At 41.4% G+C, this 19,870-nt stretch overlaps 1 protein-coding gene across 1 annotated transcript; it reads left to right on the forward strand.

Moving 5' to 3' along the window:
* Positions 1–88: 88 nt before the first annotated feature.
* LOC146388681 (voltage-dependent calcium channel gamma-4 subunit-like) lies at positions 89–19,870 on the forward strand. Its single transcript, XM_084926132.1, has 4 exons — positions 89–862; positions 12,422–12,505; positions 13,394–13,534; positions 16,994–19,870. The coding sequence occupies exons 1-4, from the start codon at positions 640–642 to the stop codon at positions 17,518–17,520; spliced, it is 975 nt and encodes a 324-aa protein (XP_084782258.1). The 5' UTR covers positions 89–639; the 3' UTR covers positions 17,521–19,870.

Here is a 19,870-nt window from a genome sequence, read left to right on the forward strand (position 1 = left end):
TTTGGTAATGTTCATAGATTTTTGAAATCAGAGGAGAGTGTCCAAGTGTCGCAAACAAGGCGCAGATTGTTTAAAAAAAAGAAAAAGTCAAATCAATTTGTTTCACGCGAAAGTGTTCCAATTTTGAGATAGATTTAAATGTCACACAATTTCTCCCTTTACTTATTCAAATGCACATCTCCTCCATTGGTTAGATTTGATGAGGGTGTGGTCTCACTTAAGAGCAGTTGACATAGCCCTCACTGGCAATGGGCTTTAACAAGGATGCGGTCTGTGTAGGAACAGAGAAAAAGTGTTCCGAGGGGGAAAAAAACAAGAATCAGAAGGTTTGAAATGTTTTGAGTTGGTGCAATGTGCTCTCCGGAGCGCTTCCGATCAGCGTGGGGCATAAGGAGTGAGCAGAACCGGTGTTCTCTTCTGTTCACAGCAGCAACCAGTAGATTCTGAGCATCAGGTGAACATTTCATATAGTAGCTGTAGCCTGCTTCTTCTTCTTTTACCCCGGGCTTCTATACACTCCACTTTAACCACAGGGCAGATGGGACGCAGAAAAACAACTATGACCAAAGAATCCGCGCCCTGACGCGCTCCGGTGCGTGCATGCTGGACCGGTGAGTGTGTGGACTAGTATGAAGCGCCATGGCTTGGTGTGACCGCGGGGTTCAAACGCTGTTGGCCACTGTGGGGGCTTTCGCTGCCTTTAGCCTGATGACCATCGCTATCGGCACGGACTACTGGCTCTATTCTCGGGCATACATCTGCAACGGCACTAATGCCACCACAGACGAGACACAGCCACAACCCAAAAGTAAGAAGGGCGATCTCACCCACTCTGGGCTGTGGAGAATCTGCTGTATCGAGGGTAAGCTCTGCTCACTTTGTGGATTTAACTGTGCTCATGTTTGACAAAAACATGCCAGGTTTCTAGTGAAATGTTGTTAAAAATATAGCACATTTTATTCTCCTAGAAACTATTTTTTGGGGGGGTTTTCCGTATGAACCTTTTGCTTCCCAGTGTGTACAATCAGTCTCAGTCTGAGCGCACAAAGGACGCCTTCCCTTTACGCATGCCAAGTGTCTCTTTTTGGAGATGGGCGCACAACGAGAAAGAGATCACACACGCGGAACAACTTTCAGGTGATATAGAATGAGACAGAAAAAACAAATATGCACACATTTACAGATTTGAGGGGCATAAAAACGGGAAAGAAACCGGCGTTGCCCCGCTGTACACGCTCTTCTCGAGCTGTCTGCCAACTGTTACATCTCATTGTTCAAGCGCAGGCCCACACAGTCAACTCGGCTGAATAGTCTGCAAACGAATATGATGCCAAGACGGCGCGTCTGAGCCCATTCACTTTTAAGCTGGCAGGAAATGTGCGCGCTATCAGTCTACTTTCATTCATGTCTTCATTGTATCCGTTGCTGTTGCTTGGCAACATCCCTGAAATTGCTATGGAAACATGCCCGGTGATTTAAAAATAGATGACTCTGAGTTCACGTCATGTCCAAGCAAAAAAAACCAAAAAAACTTATTTGTTGTTATAGAGCATCAGGTAAACAATATGTTTTTCACAAGCTCAACCTTCCCGAATGTGTTTTGAGGGGTTTATTTTTTTCTTCTCCCCTGCTCCCCCTTTTTCTGATTACATGTTCGATAAGGAGGTGCGCTGGCAGTGACGTCTTATTTCGGAGGCAGACAGGCACTCATTCATTGACCAATCTTCCTTCCGACCACCTCTTGACTTCTTGCCTCAGAGAGTGGCTTCAACTGATCGATTTGCTTATGGCACAGACGTCTGTTATGACGCAGTGATTGATAGAAGACAGTTTGAAGCAAAACGAGCAGAAAAATAAATCAAACACAGAAGAATAAATGACAAAGGGAAAAAAAAAGAATCATCAGATGGACAGCCAACAAGAATTCAGTATATTTTGCTTGGAATATGCGAACAAATCTCTCATGAGCTGAATGTAAAGTTGTTGTATCTCCCAGAGAGAGAGAGAGAGGGGGGGGGGGGGGCTACACCTGATCTTAGCGTTCCCCCACCTGCCAAATCCCACTTTAACAACTGTTTATATATATTGGATTTCATTCTATATAGAAGTACAGAATACATCTCCTGGTGTATGTTTTTCTTTTCTTTTCTTGTCTTTTTTTTTTTGAGGACACTTGTATCAGAAAAAAAGAAAACACAGTTCTGTATACAATGCCTGTGCAGCCTATGTAAAATCAGCTGGTGTCAGAATCAGTGCTTTTCCATTTCTGCAGTTTGTTCTGTTGATTATGAGCCTGTTTTGAATCACATTTCCTGGAGCTAATGTCATCAGAGGCCACATATCGGGAAGGATTGAGCTGTCGTCATTGATTTGACTGTTCTGGGCTCACGCTGTGGGTGAAGGTGGACGGCTCGGAGAGGAGAACATCCTCGTTTGTTACGAGTAGATAGTTTCACTTCTGTGCCTCTGCCTAAAACTATAAGCTGGAGGCTCTGTTGTCATGGAGACTCATAAGTGTAGAGGAGAACACAAGCGAGGAAGTCCCCCCACCACCACCACCACTTCTACCACCTTCACCATTACTCCAACCACAAATGTACACACACCCCTCTGGCCATAAAGACAAACAGACTGGGTTATTGACGGGGACGCCTCTGTGTGTATCACAGCTTCTGGAGAAAACATCATCACATTTTGCTGAACAGATTACAGCAACAGCATGTCTTTCTCTCAGTCACATCAAATCTCTGGAACACAGCAGCTGTTAAGCCCCATTTTTTTCCTTCCCAGAATCCAGTGATGAATGTGTTTAACATTTCTGGACACTCTTCTTTCTTTTCTTTTTTTTTACCTCCTCTCTCCTCTCTCTCAGCAGGCCTGAATGACAATTAAGGAGTAGGCAGGAATATATAAAATGAGTCTACTTTATCGGAAGGTCATTATTTCCCTCCTCTGTGGAGTCTTTTGCATTTCACAGCCGCTGTTTTGACTTCTTTTCCCCTTTAATGTTTGTTTTCCCACATGAATATTGTAAGGCCACGGAGTGCACCTCATTTGCAACAGAATCGGCAAGCATCAGAGACTATTGCTTGTGACTCTAGTAAATACAACCAGCTTTTTAAAATGAGAAATAACCTAATGAACAATCCAATTACCAGGTACATATTTGCAGTAAACGTCCCAGCTGGTGGCGGATTGGTGTGAGTCGGGAGGCAGCTGTTTTTCTTGGGGGTCAGTGGGAGCGCTAGTTTAGGTTGTGTGGGGGTCACTTTGCTATTCTTGCCATGCTCTAAGAGTCTGTAATTAAAATGTAACAACTGAGAAGTCGTGAAGGGGCACTAATTAGCCAGCAGGGCCCAACTTCTAACACCAGTCATGCCATGCTCTGTTCCTCAGGTTGATGCGATGTGTTCCTCTGTTTTATAGGTTTAAGTCCTCAGTTCTCCTCATTCTGTTCTGTGTTATTGCACTTAGCTCTTTGTTACTTCGATAGTTTCCACAGATCCACGGTTTATGTCACTGTGAAGGTTCTCAGTCATCCAGGTCATTGTAGTCAAAGGAGCTTGCAAAGAAAAGCGTCTGGACTTCTTTAGTTGCTTTCAATCAACTAAAGAAGTCCAGATGCTTTTCTTTGCAAGCTCCTTTGACCACGGTTTATGTCATTGGGACCAAGAAAAATCTTTTCCATCAGCCTGTGAAATGTGAATATTTGCTTGTTCATCAGTTTAAAAAAGCAGTTTTTTGACTTTAGAAAATTACTGACAGATGCCTTTTCTAAACTTACTTCTGTTATTGAAGATAGTTAGCATCAGATCCACTGATAATGAAATGAATTGTAGTTTTATGGAATAGTGCGCCTTTGCTCATCTCATATTTAGGGTCTAGGGGCTGGTGTCTTCTAGATGAAGCTCATAAAGTGGTGATTTTGAAACCTCTGCAAAAACAGCTGATGAAAAACAGTTGATGATTAATCTAAGTTGATCTCTTCAAACCTTTAAATCCCACACCCTCGTCTTTGTGCTGTACATAACCGCCACTGCAAATTAGCGGACTTAAACATTTTTTTTGGTGCTTTTTAGCCTTTGTTGCGATAGGAACGTAAATAAAAGACAGGAAAGCTGCAAGAAAGAGCAGGGCAAAAATGATCTCAGGGCAGATTTGAACCCAGGCCTCTAGAGCTACAGTACCATCACCTGTTTCCAAGACTGGAGAGGATTGTTAGAAGTGTCATTTTTCTGTGTTGGCAATCACATGTGGGATGGCAATTTATGTTTGGCCCACATCTGCAGTTCTCTTTTGCTTCTCTCACAGCTTGTGTTGACTGACAGTGCTGACTCAGGATGAGTCACAGCCACAGGTCTCCATTATATGGGCCAGATGTCAGGTGGGCATCTGGCCCACAAAACAGTTTCTGTAACCCAAGGAAGGCCATCCTCAAAACTGAGTGTCCAAAGTAGCCCAGATTAAGCCAGAAAAGTGTCTGCACCTTTTCCTCCTGCCTGTGTACTAACCCGAGACTGTCTGCATGGTGTGCCTTCGCGTTTAGTCTGCACATTTTGTTTCTGTAGCACATTTAAAATCCAAGCGTTTTACAATAAAAACAAAAGAGCTTCTAAAACTCGTCTACTCCTCTACTTACATCCACATCATTCATGTAACATAACACAACAATAACGCCTTCAGGTTTCTGAAGGCTTTTCAAAGAAAGGCATATCTTTAGCTTAGATTCAAAGACAGTTACATGTTTATCTGATGTCAAGTTTTATTTTGCTGTTTTTACTGCCTGCACGTTTTTTCAGTGTTTTTATCCTCTGTGTTAAGCACAATAAGTTTACTTATAATAAAAATTGGTATAAATAAAATTCACATTGGAATTGCCACTTCAGAGGCAATCGGAACAGCAAAGACCCTCTTGAAATAATGGCAGGATGGTCAGGAGTGATTGGGAAGCAGACCTTAATGATCTTGAAGGAGTGTGTGGACCCAGTCTAACTACCACATATACAGATGCAAGACTGTTTAAGACTTTTAATAAAAACAGTGATGCTTTATGTTGGATTCTGTTCCTGTGACATTTTGGAATAATTGTCAATGAGCAAGAGATGATTGACCAACTACAGCATACAGTGCTTGGCAGTAGTCCAGTCTAGATGCAACAAAAGCAGCAATTTTAACCTCGTAATTCTTGAAAAGGTGGAAGAGGTGTTTTTTAACTCCCTCTGACGAGATCTAGATTTACTGTTGTGGTCAAACACCTAAAAACCCTTAAAATATAGATGACAAAACTTACTGGCTTACCCTTGTGCAAAGATTTATCCTGTGGTTTGGGATTACACTGGCTCTGCAAGTGATGGAATATATCATGTTGCTGACATAATCAGTCTCATAAAGTGGCGTCTTTCTGTCATTTGCACAGGGCTCTTTAAGTTATTGCTCCTCGCAGCCTCATTCACACACACAGTACCAACAGCACCTCTAATGAGTGAAGCCACATCACACAGTGTATCTGTGCATACACATGAGTAAACTTTGATAAATTGATCAGACACTTATTAAAATGTAGCTCATAAACTATGACTCTGTGTGAGTCACCTGCCTGAAGTTACAGCCACAATGTTATTTGCTTTCAGATCCTGATCAAGTCTCTGGGGATAATTTATCATAAGTAATTAATGAAGTAACCACTGCTGTGCTCCAAGCGTAAAAGCCAGCAACTCTCTCATTTTGGTGAGCAAATGGATTGTGGTGCTGTTGCTGTGCTGCAGGTAGAGTCAGCAGTGAGTTACTCTGTTTCTTAACAGTCAGTCTGCAACAAAGTAAAGACTTTGTAACGTCAAATTTTCGGTGTATATAGATGTAAAACTGTAGAGGGAAAATTCAACATACATGAAAAGCGTTTGGTCATTTTGGAGAAGCCAGTGTGTGCCCGCAGCAAGGAAAGGCACATGTTTTTCACCTATGTGATGTTTATATACTGAAGCTGCTGCCGAAATATAGTTGTTGTTTTTTTTAAGTCTGGGTTGTTTGTCACCTGAAAGGTAATGAAAGGAAAAGATTTCGATCTGAATCGCAAACCAGATACACGCCATGGTAATGATTCAGTTTAACTCAGTTCAATTCAATTCTATTTATATAGTGACAATTTACAACAAGGCGCTTTAACCACAAGTAAGCCAGCAGTCTGAGAGCAGATTGTCAAGATTTATAAATGGCTAGACGTGTTTACTTGGTTTAGGAGAATAGGTGGCTAAGAGAGGCTCCTTAGGTGGGCTGGTTTCCGAGAGAGGTGTGGGCTGAATGGTGAAGAATGGGCAAGCAGGTGGGTCGTGGGCAGGTATTGGGATCCACAGGCAGCTCTTGCGCTCCAGCAAATTCATCACTGTAGTGGATGGAACGATCAGGCAGAGAAGCATTGCTGCAGACGGTCCTTAAAGACAATCCAGATGATGACAGTGAGTTGAAGGTGTGCAACAGCCGGCCAGGAAGAGCCAAGAAAAGCCAAGAACAAAATTAAAATGCGCCAGGCCTGCCCTGAAGCCTAAGACAAAGTGCTATATTGGAGTGATATTGTACTATAAGGTCTTTCAGACAAGCCGGGGCCTGAATATTCAAGACCAACAGTTCAAGATTCTACAGGGATCCAATGAACAGAAGCCAATATGTCTCTCGTTCTAGTCCATGTAATGATATTATACAGACAAGCAACAGTGGAAAGTAACAGAATTCATTTGGAAAAATATCAACCGTATAAAATTCCAAAGAGCACCTGTGCAGATATGTTAAAGCTTTCTCATTTGAATCCACACTCTTACAATGACCTCTCAAGCACCATGTTGAGAATCCATTATACATGTACATTTTTAAATGAGTGGCAGAGCATAACAGGCTTCACAGCAGACTACGTGATAGATCACAGTTTTCTTCCAACAACTTGGAACCCAAGCGGAGCTGTGTTTGAAGAAATTGCAGCCTGGTGACAATTTAATTAACCAACTGTCAGTCATATCAACACTGAATCACTGATGTCTTCGCCAAATTGCTTTTCTCTCATCCTCACTTGGACTGAAAAGAAAGGAGGGGTTTGTTTTATTACACAGAGCTTTTTTCTTCTTTTTCTGTTTTTTTCAACCCTGTCCTGCCATCCCCAGCTCGCAGCGCAATAATCGTACGCGAAATCAGTGCGAGTCGTTTGTGGTATCGTCGCTCACAGTGTTTTGTCTGTTAACGGCTTCATAAAATGGATTCATCCTTCCTTTTTCTGTAAAGCTCAGAGCGCTCTCCCTCATCAGCTGCTCTCCGTCGCAGATCTGAAAGAAGTAAGGATAATAAAGCAGAACAGGTTGCTGCTGAGCCCGTTTGTTGTAAAGAGTGTAAGGTGCATCGCTTAGAGGAGGCTACGCAGCTCCAGCGAAATGCAACATTGATGTCACTTTTGATTGGTTCACACATCAATCTATCCAGAGCCAGCAAGGTGTGAAAACGAGGAAGTGAGGGAACGTGTCGCATGAAGCTTACTGCCATCACCTGCAGTTCTCCTGCAGACACCGGGGTGAGCGAGCGGTGACTTGATGAGACAACGTTATTTGGTGTATTCCACCAAGGCCGCCCTGTCATTTGCTATAGGCTGAGCTGCTCTAATTCAAAACAACGAGAACGTGCATCATGCTGTTGCCAGTGGCACCACAGCTGTGGCAGCTGCTTCCAATGAATGTGTGTAAGTGTGTATGAACACATGTTTTTGTTTTTTGGGGGGTTTTTTGTATAGGCGCGTGCCCATTTGTGTTCACAGCCATGCCCGCTTAAGCACTGACAGATCTTTGAAGGGGGAAGTCTCTTATTTAACGGGTATCATGATATAATGAAAATGTCAAATGCATCCTCGGAGATTGTTTATCTAAATGAGCTTATTAAAAACTTACAGGGGTTGCCATGGAGAAGAGGGAAACGGGATGCTCAGCATGGGGTTTCACAACTCGAATAAGGCCCTGGGAACCCATCATTTCCCCACTAATATGTTGACTGTGTAGGAATAATTCCCAGTTTGTCTCGACCCAGTCATACTGGAAGCATCAACCTGATAAGCACGTTTTTTTTTTAGTTTGTTTTTTTTGTTTTTTAATCACCAACACTCCTGCAGCTGATCTCAGATCTCTGCCCTTAAACGCTCTCTCCCCCTCCTAATTTCTTTCTCCTTTTTAAGGTTGGCTCCTATCTTTACGCCATCCTCCTCGTTCCTCTGCTCGCCTTTGTTGTTTCATTTCCTTGTACCTTCTTCCATTGTTTAATCTCCGCTTCACCCCTCCTCCTCCCACCTGCTCAGTATTCAGACTGTATTTCATTTCATGAAAGGTCCATCTCACAGCCTGCACACACACACACACACACACACACTAAAACCTGACATTGTGTTGATAACTGTCACTCATAAATCATTAACCTTGAGGCATCCACTTATAAAAAGATTTCCAATCAGTACCAACATTGTCCTCTATCTCTTCCAATCTACATATCTCTCTCTCTCTCTCTCTCTCTCTCTCTCTCTCACACAGACACACACACACTTGTTTTGATATCTTAATGAGGACATCTAATTGACATAATGCTTTCCCTAGCCGCTAACCCTAACCCTAACCATCAAAAATAAATGCCTGATCCTAACCCTCAAACTAAACCTAACCATAACCTTATTGTAACAATGACACTAAAAACACATTTTGAGCCTCAAAAATGCCTTCAAACTCGTGTTGACGGGCATTTTGTCCCCAAGTGACTGTTGGTCCCCACAAATATATCAACTTGACAATTTTCTGTCCTCACAAAGATGTCTAAACATCTAAACGCACACACACACAGAGGTAAACAGAGGCGTCAGACTGGACTGGCTATTAGTAACATTTTAGGTTCACAGTGAAAGGTTTGTTTTTGCAAGCTGCGTATAAAAAGTGTAAAATCACTTGGATGCAGAAGCAGAAAAAGACACAGCCAATCATGCAAACAGAAATGCGCGTGTAAAATCTGCAACAAGCCTTGCCGCTCCAGCACGATCCGGTATTTACACAGCAATTAACAGTACAGCTCAGGTGCCTGTTTTTTTGCTGTTTAACCACATGAGCCAGATGTGTGTGCGTGTTTCTTTTTTTTCACAAGGCACAAAGTCTCACGTTGCTGCTTAAAATAGTCCAAAAACCCTTTTTTTTCCATCAGTGACTATACACAGAAACTTGTGCTCCATTTCCACAGACTGATTTGACACTAATTAATTTGATGTCCCTTATAAAGCAGCAGACCTAGTTAATGGAAGCGAGCGTGCCCTTAAAAGCTGAGCGACAGAGAAAGGTGGTTCGGTGGCTCACCCTCAGGCACCTGGGAAATGGAGTTGACAGGTATCTGTCTGTGTGCTGTTAATGGGAAGGTTGGTGTTCGTGCAGCGGGTCAGGTCCCATCTCTTTTGTCTGTTAGACCGGGCGGAGATGAAAGGGGGAATATATTTTCGACATGGGTAGAAGTCTTTATGCTTACAGAGGCAGGCAAAGCTTAACTGAGCCTCAGCTAATGAACCATTCACAGACCCCTTTTTCCCTAAACATCAGTTGTCCAATGATGGTGAGGCAACTAGCAAAGCTATGTCAGGCTTTCATCGTCCTCACAAGCCAAAGTAGGGGGCAGGTCCTTCAATATGAGAGATAAATGACTTTAATACGTTTAAAGAGCCTCTTTAGCCTCTAAAAGCACAAACCCAAAAGAGAAAGGAAAATATTTAATAATGTCCTCATGTGTTAGAACATAGGTTTAATAGAGTTTGAGGACTATTAGCATATTATTAACAAAACACAATACTTTAACATGAGTCACATATACAATAAGAGGTGTCCGATTTTTACATTTTCCCTATCGTTTAGCAACATGCTACGTGGCAGGGATTATGGCCAATATCTCTGCACACAATCACAAACAAGCACACATGAACATGCAACACTGTTTATGTAAATATATGCAAATTAGAGCCCAGTGCAGCCCATCTCTAATACTTTGGCTGTTCCTCCTAGAATAAGTGTGTTCATATGGTTAATGAATAGTCAAAGAGCTCACTGCATTACCACTACTGCACAGAGCACATCCATTAACCCCACCCCTAACCCCTTTTTCTCTTCACAAGGTGTTGTTTATACTCGCGCTCAATTACAGCTCAGGGCCTCTCTGAGCTTTAACCTCTCCCTCTTTCCTCTTTCTTTCATTCGCTCACCTTGGCGTTAAAAGCTTCCTGCACAGTCTATTGTTGTGTTGTTTAAATAGACTTCTTGTTCTGGCATTCAACCATTCACCTGAGCTGGATTTGGACACGCACCACAAGCCATCAAATCCCTACGGGCATTGCAATCTTAATCACACAGCTATATAGTCCTGCCGCTTTTTCTTCTTCAAATGCGTGTGCACTGAACTGTGATTTCAACTTTGCAGAATTCACGGTCTACTCAGCGAGCTCTTAACAATAGTTTTGGTCAAAGGTCAAAGTCTTAACAATGGAATCTGGGAAAACGTGTAGCCTTTGCATGCTGCATGTACAGATCCAAGTAAATGTTTCCAGCCTAACACTGAAAGAAGAGAAAAGGTAAAGGAATAAAGAGCTTATTATGAAAGAGGGGAAGGCTTTTTAACATCATGAACACACAAACATTTGCCTGATAGTTGACCAAATGAATCCCAGTGGAAGCCATGCTGTGTTTCACTTTTACCTTGAAGAAGAAGCACTATTAAACATGAAAAATAGTCTGAGGTCATCTGAGAAGTGTCTTCTCACTCCATCTTCTTTTATCTAGGTCCACTAAAGCATCTTATCTCTGCAGACTTAGCAAAGACACTCTGTATTTATACATCAGATGAAGATTTTTAATAAGCTAGGGAGATACAAATTAATTTAATTCACTTCATTTCACTTTTATTTATATTGCACCAAATCACAACAACAGTAGCCTCAAGGCTTTTTATATCTTAAAGGCCCCACAATAATACAGGCTCATGGAGGGTCAGCTATCTGCTGTGACCTACTGGGGGTAGAGTAGGGAAAGAGGACAAAGGACACACTGTAGAGAGTCAGAGGTTAATTAATAAAGGTAATTGCAAAGGGGAATATAAACCCATAAAGAGTAAAAAGAGGTGAGTAAAGAAGTCCACCAGTCCTATGGCTATACCAGAGAGATGCCTGAAAGCTGAAGGCACCTTTGGAACCACGAGTAAACCAGCAGTCTGAGACCAACATGCTCTATCGGGGTAATACTATATCATGAGGTCTTCACAATAACCTGGGGCGTGATTATTTAAGACCGTGTGTGAGAAAAAAGATTTTAAATTCTATTATTGAATTCAAAGGAGCCAATAAAGAGAAGACCCCAAAATTAAAAAAGAATGTGCTAAGAGGCTTCAACTGGGAGTGAGCTAAGTGGGCAGATTTTAGTCAGTGATGTCCATCTTTTCATTGACAACATCCGTCTATGGATATCCAGACAGCTGAACACAAATAACCATAAACATATTCATCAAAGGGTCAGACAGTGAGAGAGTGTGTGGGATAGATCAAGTGCTGCAGGTAATGTGTGAATGTCGTTTGTAGTGTAAAAACTTTGAGTTGTCAGTAAGACTAGAAGCATTTTTACCAGTGTTTCCAGGACCACATTTTGCATAAGCAGCACACACACACTAACACACAGCTCACAGCTCACAGACCCACAAGGTCAAACCACACTGACCTGTGTCTATGCCACAGTGACAAAGACACATTGCCACTGCTGGTGGAAAAAAAAAAGTTGCCCACAGGGAGGAAGCATCAGCCGCTATCACGCAACGATTCCACCCACGAAATGATTACATAGGTTGTTTGTTCTTTCTGTCTGAAATGACTCACATAAACACTACTGATCTGGCATATATAGCAACAAAAATCTGCATTAAGTGGCAGGTGAAGTGGTGGTGGAAGAAACACGCCTAACTTCCCACTGGGGAAGCTCGACTCTTGTCCAGAACATCTTTAAGTTTCGCTTTCTGTCAAAATGGCTTCCTTAGGGTTGCGAGTAGATTATCGCCCGTTTTTCAACACACTGTTTTCACAGCAACCATTTTGGCATGAAGTACTAGGTAAACACAGGTGCTACTAATTACATTAATGTAGTTTGATCCTGTCCTTAATTAATGTGAACAGCAGCACCTGTGTTTGTAGATTTTAATTGGAAAGGGATGCTTTGAAAAAGGTCACTGTTTAAACATGTTAAACAGCACCATGCTCCTATGAGTTGTACGTTGTTACGGGGGGAAGGTGGAGGGGATTAACAAAAATAGGAAAGAAACCACCCTAAATGTTTAAATCAAATGCAGCCTTGATGTGTACAGCGGGCTAGTGAGGCTCATTCTTGTGCTTTTCGCCCTGCAGGCATTAATCAAGGCAGCTGTTACAGAATCAACCATTTCCCTGATGACAACGACTATGACACAGACAGTTCGGAGTATCTGCTACGTAAGTGTTCCCGACTTGTACATTTCGTCTGGTACCGGTAAACCTGTGTTACTCCTAAAAGGAAAAACAGGAAGTCCTCTGACATTCAGCATCTTGTCATTTGATTGTGAAAGCAGACAGATAACTCACTTATCTATGTAGAGTCAGAAAGATATACGAGACAGTGAGGTTTCACACATTTCAAAGCTTAAAGTCATTAAAGCATTATTAAACCCTATTATATGTTTACAAGCAATTTTTTGGCTGTATCTATTGGATAGCCTTCATCTTTATTCTACTCATTAACTGATGTCTTAGATTTTACATTTCAGTTGCAAAATCACTGTTACAATGAGTCTAAACCAGAGTTTTCCTTGTTTTTCTTTGAAAAACTGGCTTAAACATGACTTGTGATTAGTCTGCTACACAATGAATATTCTGTCACTGGAGACCCATCACTTAAAGCTGATTCAGAATCTGCCTAATATGCAAGAACAAAGGAGACTTGTCAAGTCCAAACTCAGTCCATTACCCAGTCTAAATAAAAGGAGGGCTTAATAAAGGACTTTACAGTTGAATAAGCTCATTCATCTTTGGAAACCTGTAAAATGGCACAGTGATTCATTTTAGGGTTGGTGATAGTCAGCGAGAGCGCTTGTTGCAACCCACAGCTGATTAGCAAAGCTTTGTCACAACAAAGCCCCAAAGCATGACTAATAATGGAGCTTTAAAAACAGATCAAAGAAGAGGTTGAAAAGAAGTGGTACTGGACTCGAAAGGTTAATAAAAAAAATAAAAATTATAATATATTTGATAATTTATGAAACTTGGTTGTTACATTAATTCATACAGTCTTGAAATAAACTGCATTTTTAAAGCCGTTTACAGTGACTCCTTCATCCACTGCAGGTGTAGTTCGCGCCTCCAGTGTGTTCCCCATCCTCAGTACCATCCTGTTGATGCTCGGCGGGCTGTGTGTTGGGGTGGGCCGAGTCTACAACAAGACAAACAATGTGCACCTAAGCGCTGGCATTCTCTTCGTAGCTGCAGGTGAGCTGGAGGAAACATGCGCTGTCATCCATGTTTACAGTCAACTCCAGTCTTGCATGCTGGTTTTACAAATGGAGGGAAGTAACTTGTACTTTGTCAGAGGTGCAATCATGATGATGAGCTTTATTTGCCACTAAAAAAAAGGCACCATATCCATTCTTCACATATCTTACAATACCATGCAAAAGTCTTGCGCGGCCCCTGATTTATTTATATTAGAAAAATGGGAACCAGGTTCAGAGAATTAGTGAGACATATGCAGACATAGATGGAAATACTGCAAATAAGGCAAAAATAGGGTTTGTACAATTTAAATGAGCTTGAAAGTCAATATTTGGTATGACCACCTTCATTTTTAACACAGCCTGAGCCACAGCAGTCTCTTAGGAAAGCTTACTTGGCATTTCTTTAAGTAGTCTTCAGGAATAGTTCTCCAGGCTTCTTGAAGGACATTCAAAGCTCTTCTTTGGATGTTGACTGCTTTTTGTTCTGATCTCCTTCAACATGATCCAACACTGCTTCAATAATGTTGAGCTCCAGGCTCTGGGGAGGCCAATCCATGACTGATAGATTTCCAGGGATCAATGTCATGCTGAAAAATGAAGAGGTTGCCAACGTTTTCCATATGATATTATTATATGTTGGATCAAAATCAAAAAAAGGGAACAAATCTACCTAAGGGTATCAATACAGGAACTTGAACATGAATCTGAGGCAGTTTTCTATTTTCCAAATTCCATAAATTACCCAAAATACCCTGACAGAGTGTTTTTTAAATATCTGTAGGCACTTGATATTGGATCTCTCTCCTGACCTCCTCCGCACATATCGATGAGGATTTGAACTAAAAATTTAAAATTTATCACTCAATAAGACCTCCAGTTCTTGTGTAATTTGGCATACCTCAGCCTTTTCTGCCTGTTTCCCCAGCCATCCTTCCACTGAGACCATTTCTGATGAGTTTTCAGTAGATGGATCAATTGAAGAGTCAAATCCATCTCTCAGGTCCTGTTTCAAGTCTTACCTGGATTTTTTCCCCCCAATTACTTAAGGACATGACTTTCAGATACTGTTTATCTGCACTGTAAAAAAAATTGTAATATAAAAGTATTTTACTGTGTATTTTACAGTTTTGTACTGTTTTTCTAGAATATCATTAAATTTACATAAATAGACTGTGATTTTACATTTCAAATGTAAATTAATGTAAAATCAGTGTAAATGTAAGAAAACACAATTTTCTTGTTTTTTAAATGTATTTGTCTGTACATATGTTAATTTAGATCGTGGCTCAAGAGTTGGCAGTTCGCCTTGTAATCAGAAGGTTGCCGGTTCGAGCCCTGGCTCGGACAGTCTCGGTCGTTGTGTCCTTGGGCAAGACTAGGGATGGGTATCGTTTAAGTTTTATCCGATACCAGTGCAAAACCGGTACTTTTGAAACGGTGCCGGTGCTTAAATGGTGCTCAAACCGGTGCTTAAAGAATGGAGAACACAAAATTGGTCCAAAAACCTCTCATGTTCAGCTGTTTTTTTGTAAAAAAATAACAATGTTAGCCTTTTCTGCAGCTATGGGGCATATATGGTATCACTCTTGGCTGGAAGCAGTGCTTAAACAATGGAAAAAACACAAACTTTGTCCAAAAACCTCTCATGTTTAGCTGTTTTCCACTTTTTCTTTGGTCATTTTAGCCTTTTTGGCCAGGGTGAAGGGAGTATCTGCCATCAAACAAGAAGACAGCCGCATGTAACTACGACTGTGTTTGCTAGTTCACCTTACATGCATTAATGTAATAACGTGGTTGGACTACTCAACGTAAATTACACACGAACAACATTAAGCTACTGACCCAGAGAAGAACGGCTGCTGCTGCCATCATCATCCGTCATCATTTCTGCTACACTGGCAGGGCTAGGGGCCAGGACTCTACTCTTCGGGTTTTTGGGGGATGTTGCTAACTCCGGGTCCGATAACAGGCAACCCACCTGCAGTAGATGTGCACGGTGTGAGGTCTCGCAGCAAGCTATCAAATACGGCGCATTTTTCGGCTTTTAAAAAAAACGCTATGCGTCGCCAGGTGTTTCATCAGATTCGAGGTGTTACCTCCTTTGACAGTATCACAGTATCACCTTAAAGCACTTGTTGCAGGCTGCTGAGTTTGCATATTTTGCTGTGAAGTACAGCCAGACTTTTGACCGCTTCGCCTTGGGCGTTTTTAATCTGTAGCTCTGCTCTAAAAGAACGTACGTACCTGGACCCGCCTACTATCCTCGGAAACGTAAAATGATTGGCTAGAATCTAAAGTGTATCACAGCTCAGGGAAAAAAAAGCACCGAAATAAAGCACCGAAATGTGCGCTGCTTTTTGCCATCATGGCACCGGATACCGGTACCCATCCCTAGGCAAGACACTTCACCTACCACCTACTGGTGATGGCCAGAGGGGAATTGTAAAGTGCTTTGAGGGTCTCAAAAAGCGCTATATGAATGCAATCCATTATTATTTAAACCAACTGTATATTTCTGTACATTTAAGAATTATTATTGATATTGCCGCATTCGTTGACCTTGTTTATAGGTAATTTCATTGTTTAATCACATTAAAATGTTCCTAATTTAATGTTTAACAGCACTTGAAAAAGGCAAAATCCCATGTAAAATTAGGGCAACAAACTGTATTGTCATTACTGAAAATAACCGTATTTTCATGAGAAAGTTATTTTCTGTTATTTTATTATTATTATTTTGGCGCCCCAGCTGCTGGAATATTACTGTTTTTTAGGATTTTTTTTTTTTACGGTGTGCTGTAGATAGCTTCTTAGGACTTCCACTTCTTCTTTTGTCCTCTGCTTGTGCAAGTTGCCCTTTCAAGGACACACTGTGCAGTTATCTAGGAATAATCTAGTTGGTACAATACTACGATTTACTTTTGTTGAACTCTGCTATTTTTGTAGATTCTGCTAAAGAGGGAAGTAATTATAGGTTTTGTTTGTGACAGTAACAAAGAGGCTAATGATTCAATTCAAAATTGTTTCTTTGCTGTTGCCTGTTATGTGTAGATGCAATAATGGTTAATCCCCTGAGCTAGGTGCCCTTTTTATGCTTCAGTGAGTCATAGGTTAGTGTTAAGTGGCTTAACAAAGAAAAGTAATCCAGTGAAAATAGTCAGATACAAAGACTGGACTGAAAAAACAGCAAACGCTCCCATACAAAAAATAAAAAATAAATTTTTTTTTTAAAGACCTTCAGAAAGCCTGGAGAACAGTTGTTAAAGACCACTTTAAGATATTACAAGCAAGTTTGGAAGCAACATAAATAAGGTGGTGGCTCAAGATTCTCTGTACTGTAAGAATCAGAGTGTACACATTTAGAACCTCGGTTGTGACGAGAGCCTGTAAACGCTGGTTGTTGAAGTTTCTCGTGTTACTGAGCCTCACCTTTCATCTCTTTCTTGTTTATCAGGTCTGAGCAACATCATTGGCATTATCGTCTACATCTCAAGCAATGCAGGAGATCCCAGTGACAAACGTGATGATGACAAGAAGTACACTTACTCCTACGGCTGGTCCTTCTACTTTGGCGCCCTCTCCTTCATTGTAGCCGAAACTGTGGCCGTCCTCGCCATCAACATCTACATCGAGAAAAACAAGGAAGTTCGCTGGAAGGCGCGGCGTGAGTTTATCCGTTCACTCTCCTCCTCTTCTCCGTACTCAAGGATTCCGAGCTTTCGCTACCGCCGGAGGACGTCGCACGCCAGCTCTCATTCTACGGAGGCTTCCCGGGAGAACTCGCCCATTGTCGGTCTGAAGGGGGCGGCATCTTCCAGTGGGGCCCTGGATGAGTTGTCCATGTACGCCCTGGCAAGAGACAGCGTGACAGAGAACACGTACAGCCCTGAACATGAGGCTGCTGCTGAGTTCCTCCAGGTCCATAACTGTTTCCCCAATGATTTAAAGGATGGGGTGAATCGCAGGACCACACCAGTGTGAGCAGTATTTTGTGTAGCTCAAAGTTTACCAGATGAAGGACAGAAAAAGAAATGAATGAATGACAAAGCGTTGGGCTAACCTGCAAGAGACTGAGCACTTGTGACAACCTGGCATTTCACAGAGAGAGTGTCCACTTTGAAAAGGACCAAAGAAAGACTGGAGGACGCTTTATCATCTGCTTTTAGAGAATATTAAAGCAGAATACAGTTAATATTGTATGTGCTGTAGCCAGTCCAACATTAGCATTATCTTTCAACTGTGCCAAAATTCTTATATGAGCAGTGTGTCAATCGCAAATGATATTTGAGTAATGGTGATTGTGCTTCATGGGTAAACCTGAGAGGGAAGAGATGTGCCATTCAGCAGTATTCTGCCCACAAATTAAATACCAAGGTGCTAACTGATATGTGCTCTTCACCATAAAGGTGTTCCCTTTGTGTGTGCGCGTGGGTGAAGTTTCTCTTCATTGCTTTCTGACAGACAGGAGCTGTGAGCCATGGTTAACATTTTGGAAACAAAGATCTTTTCTTTTATGTCTGATCCTGTAGTTTTGTTGCATAAACCTAATCAAACAATGAGTGAAAACTGGAAAAAAAAGGTATAAGTAAAAAGAGTTCTTTCCCTAAAGATTTCTACCACTGCTTATAAGCGTGGCTCTTTTTCAAACTTTGCATTGTGCCCTCATACTTAGTTCTGCTCTATACTTTAATTGTGGGTTTGAATGAGAAAGTTTATGTACTGTGTCTTTATGAAACAACTCAGTTGTAATGTATACAGTGTTTAATATTTGAGTAGTAGATTGTGCAAGTTAGAAAGGTAGCAAGGGTTTTGCCTCCCTTGCCGTCTCCTCCTTTTTTCTTTCCTTATTCTTCTCTGACATTTGTCTGTGGAGCAAAATGTCCTTTTCTTTGTCACTGAAGCACCTCTTTTCAATGGTCCTTTTTTTGCCTACTTCCATATCTGCCTGCGATCCTTCCATCACACCCCCTGATGGAGGCTACATTGTGTATGTGCCTGTCACAAAAGAAGAGAAGCTGACAAAAAAGGGCTGCCCAGAACTGTGAAAACAGCACAGGTCAGGACTTCCTTTAGCTCTGAATGGAGTCTCGACATCCAGGAGGATCGGAGCCAGGCGGCAAATGTGTGTCTGTCTGTCTGTCACAAAGCCTGGCAGTCCATCTGCTAGCCCCCCACCTACCCACCCAACCCGGCTTCTATGTCAAACAGAGGCCCCAGACAGAAGCAGAGGGAGCTGAGTGGGTCCCTGGAAGATTTGGCTATAATAACAAGATATGTGTGTTTCATCTTGCAAGTCCTTCACTGCTCTTTCTTTTAGTTTCTCAGGAAATACAGTGCAGTGTTGGCAGGTTGAACGCTTTTGAGGTCCTTGAAGAAATGGACTGTTGATAAAGATAAACCTGATGAAAAAGACAAAATGCTGTTACGGCATTAATTTAAAGCTGTGAGCGTTTGCTTGAACTTGATCTCAGAGCCAGGTTTCTTTGGGAGTCGGCTCACTCAACCACAGAATAGTATTTGATTGTATTTAGTGCGCCTGATATTCCTTTAGAGATATCACTTCACATATCCAGCTGAGCACATGTTATATGAAGCCATCAGTATGATTTGTTCTGAGTGTAAATCTTTCACTTTTATATTACAGTGTGGGGAAAATATGTTTGTAATGTAAAGCTGCAAAGTTGTGTATATATAAGCACAGAGGAAAAAAGCTGAATGTGCAGAGACATGAACAGAGATTCAAAGCATTATTTTACAGAACAACAATAATGCCTTGATAAATCTGGCAGTGGTTATATGTTTCAATTGACCTTTTTATATTCAGATAAACACACGCTGTTTTTGCTGTGAATCTATTACGTATTCTGTTTTGTACGGTGAAGTGCAGTAAGTCTGTTTAGGAAGAGAAACTATATTTTCTATTCCATGTGTATGAAGCAGCTGTACCTTACTGTATGTGCTTATGTTGATTTATGGCTTACTATGAATATAAGCACATTCTTTTTCTTCATCAAGAAAATTAACTGTAAACATTTGAGAATGGATTTTCTGGAGGGAAGAGAGTCGGATGAGCTGTTTTGTTTAAATAGGCAGAGAAGAAAAAGTACATTTCCATGTTCAAACAACCAAACCGGCCACAATATCATCACTATTGTAAGGATATTTTCAGTGCCTTTGTTCGACGTATAATCTATTGTAAAACCTGCTTTTAATGTTCCAATCAAAAAGCATTTTTATTTAATCTGAATTTACACTGTTTTTGTCTCTGCCACTTTTTAGGTACTACCCCAAACATCACGTGTACAGATAAATAAACAAAATCAGGGTTAAA

Source organism: Perissodus microlepis, chromosome 4 (genome assembly GCF_051167445.1).
Source record: "Perissodus microlepis isolate ML-2025 ecotype Zambia chromosome 4, ASM5116744v1, whole genome shotgun sequence".
Taxonomy (NCBI): domain Eukaryota; kingdom Metazoa; phylum Chordata; class Actinopteri; order Cichliformes; family Cichlidae; genus Perissodus; species Perissodus microlepis.

Excerpts from the sequence above, each read along its gene's own strand:
- LOC146388681 (XM_084926132.1), top strand. The coding sequence starts at position 640 with ATGGCTTGGTGTGACCGCGGGGTTCAAACGCTGTTGGCCACTGTGGGG. Across the intron at positions 863-12,421 it reads GAGAATCTGCTGTATCGAGG|GCATTAATCAAGGCAGCTGT; the intron begins GTAAGCTCTGCT and ends TTCGCCCTGCAG. Across the intron at positions 13,535-16,993 it reads CATTCTCTTCGTAGCTGCAG|GTCTGAGCAACATCATTGGC; the intron begins GTGAGCTGGAGG and ends CTTGTTTATCAG.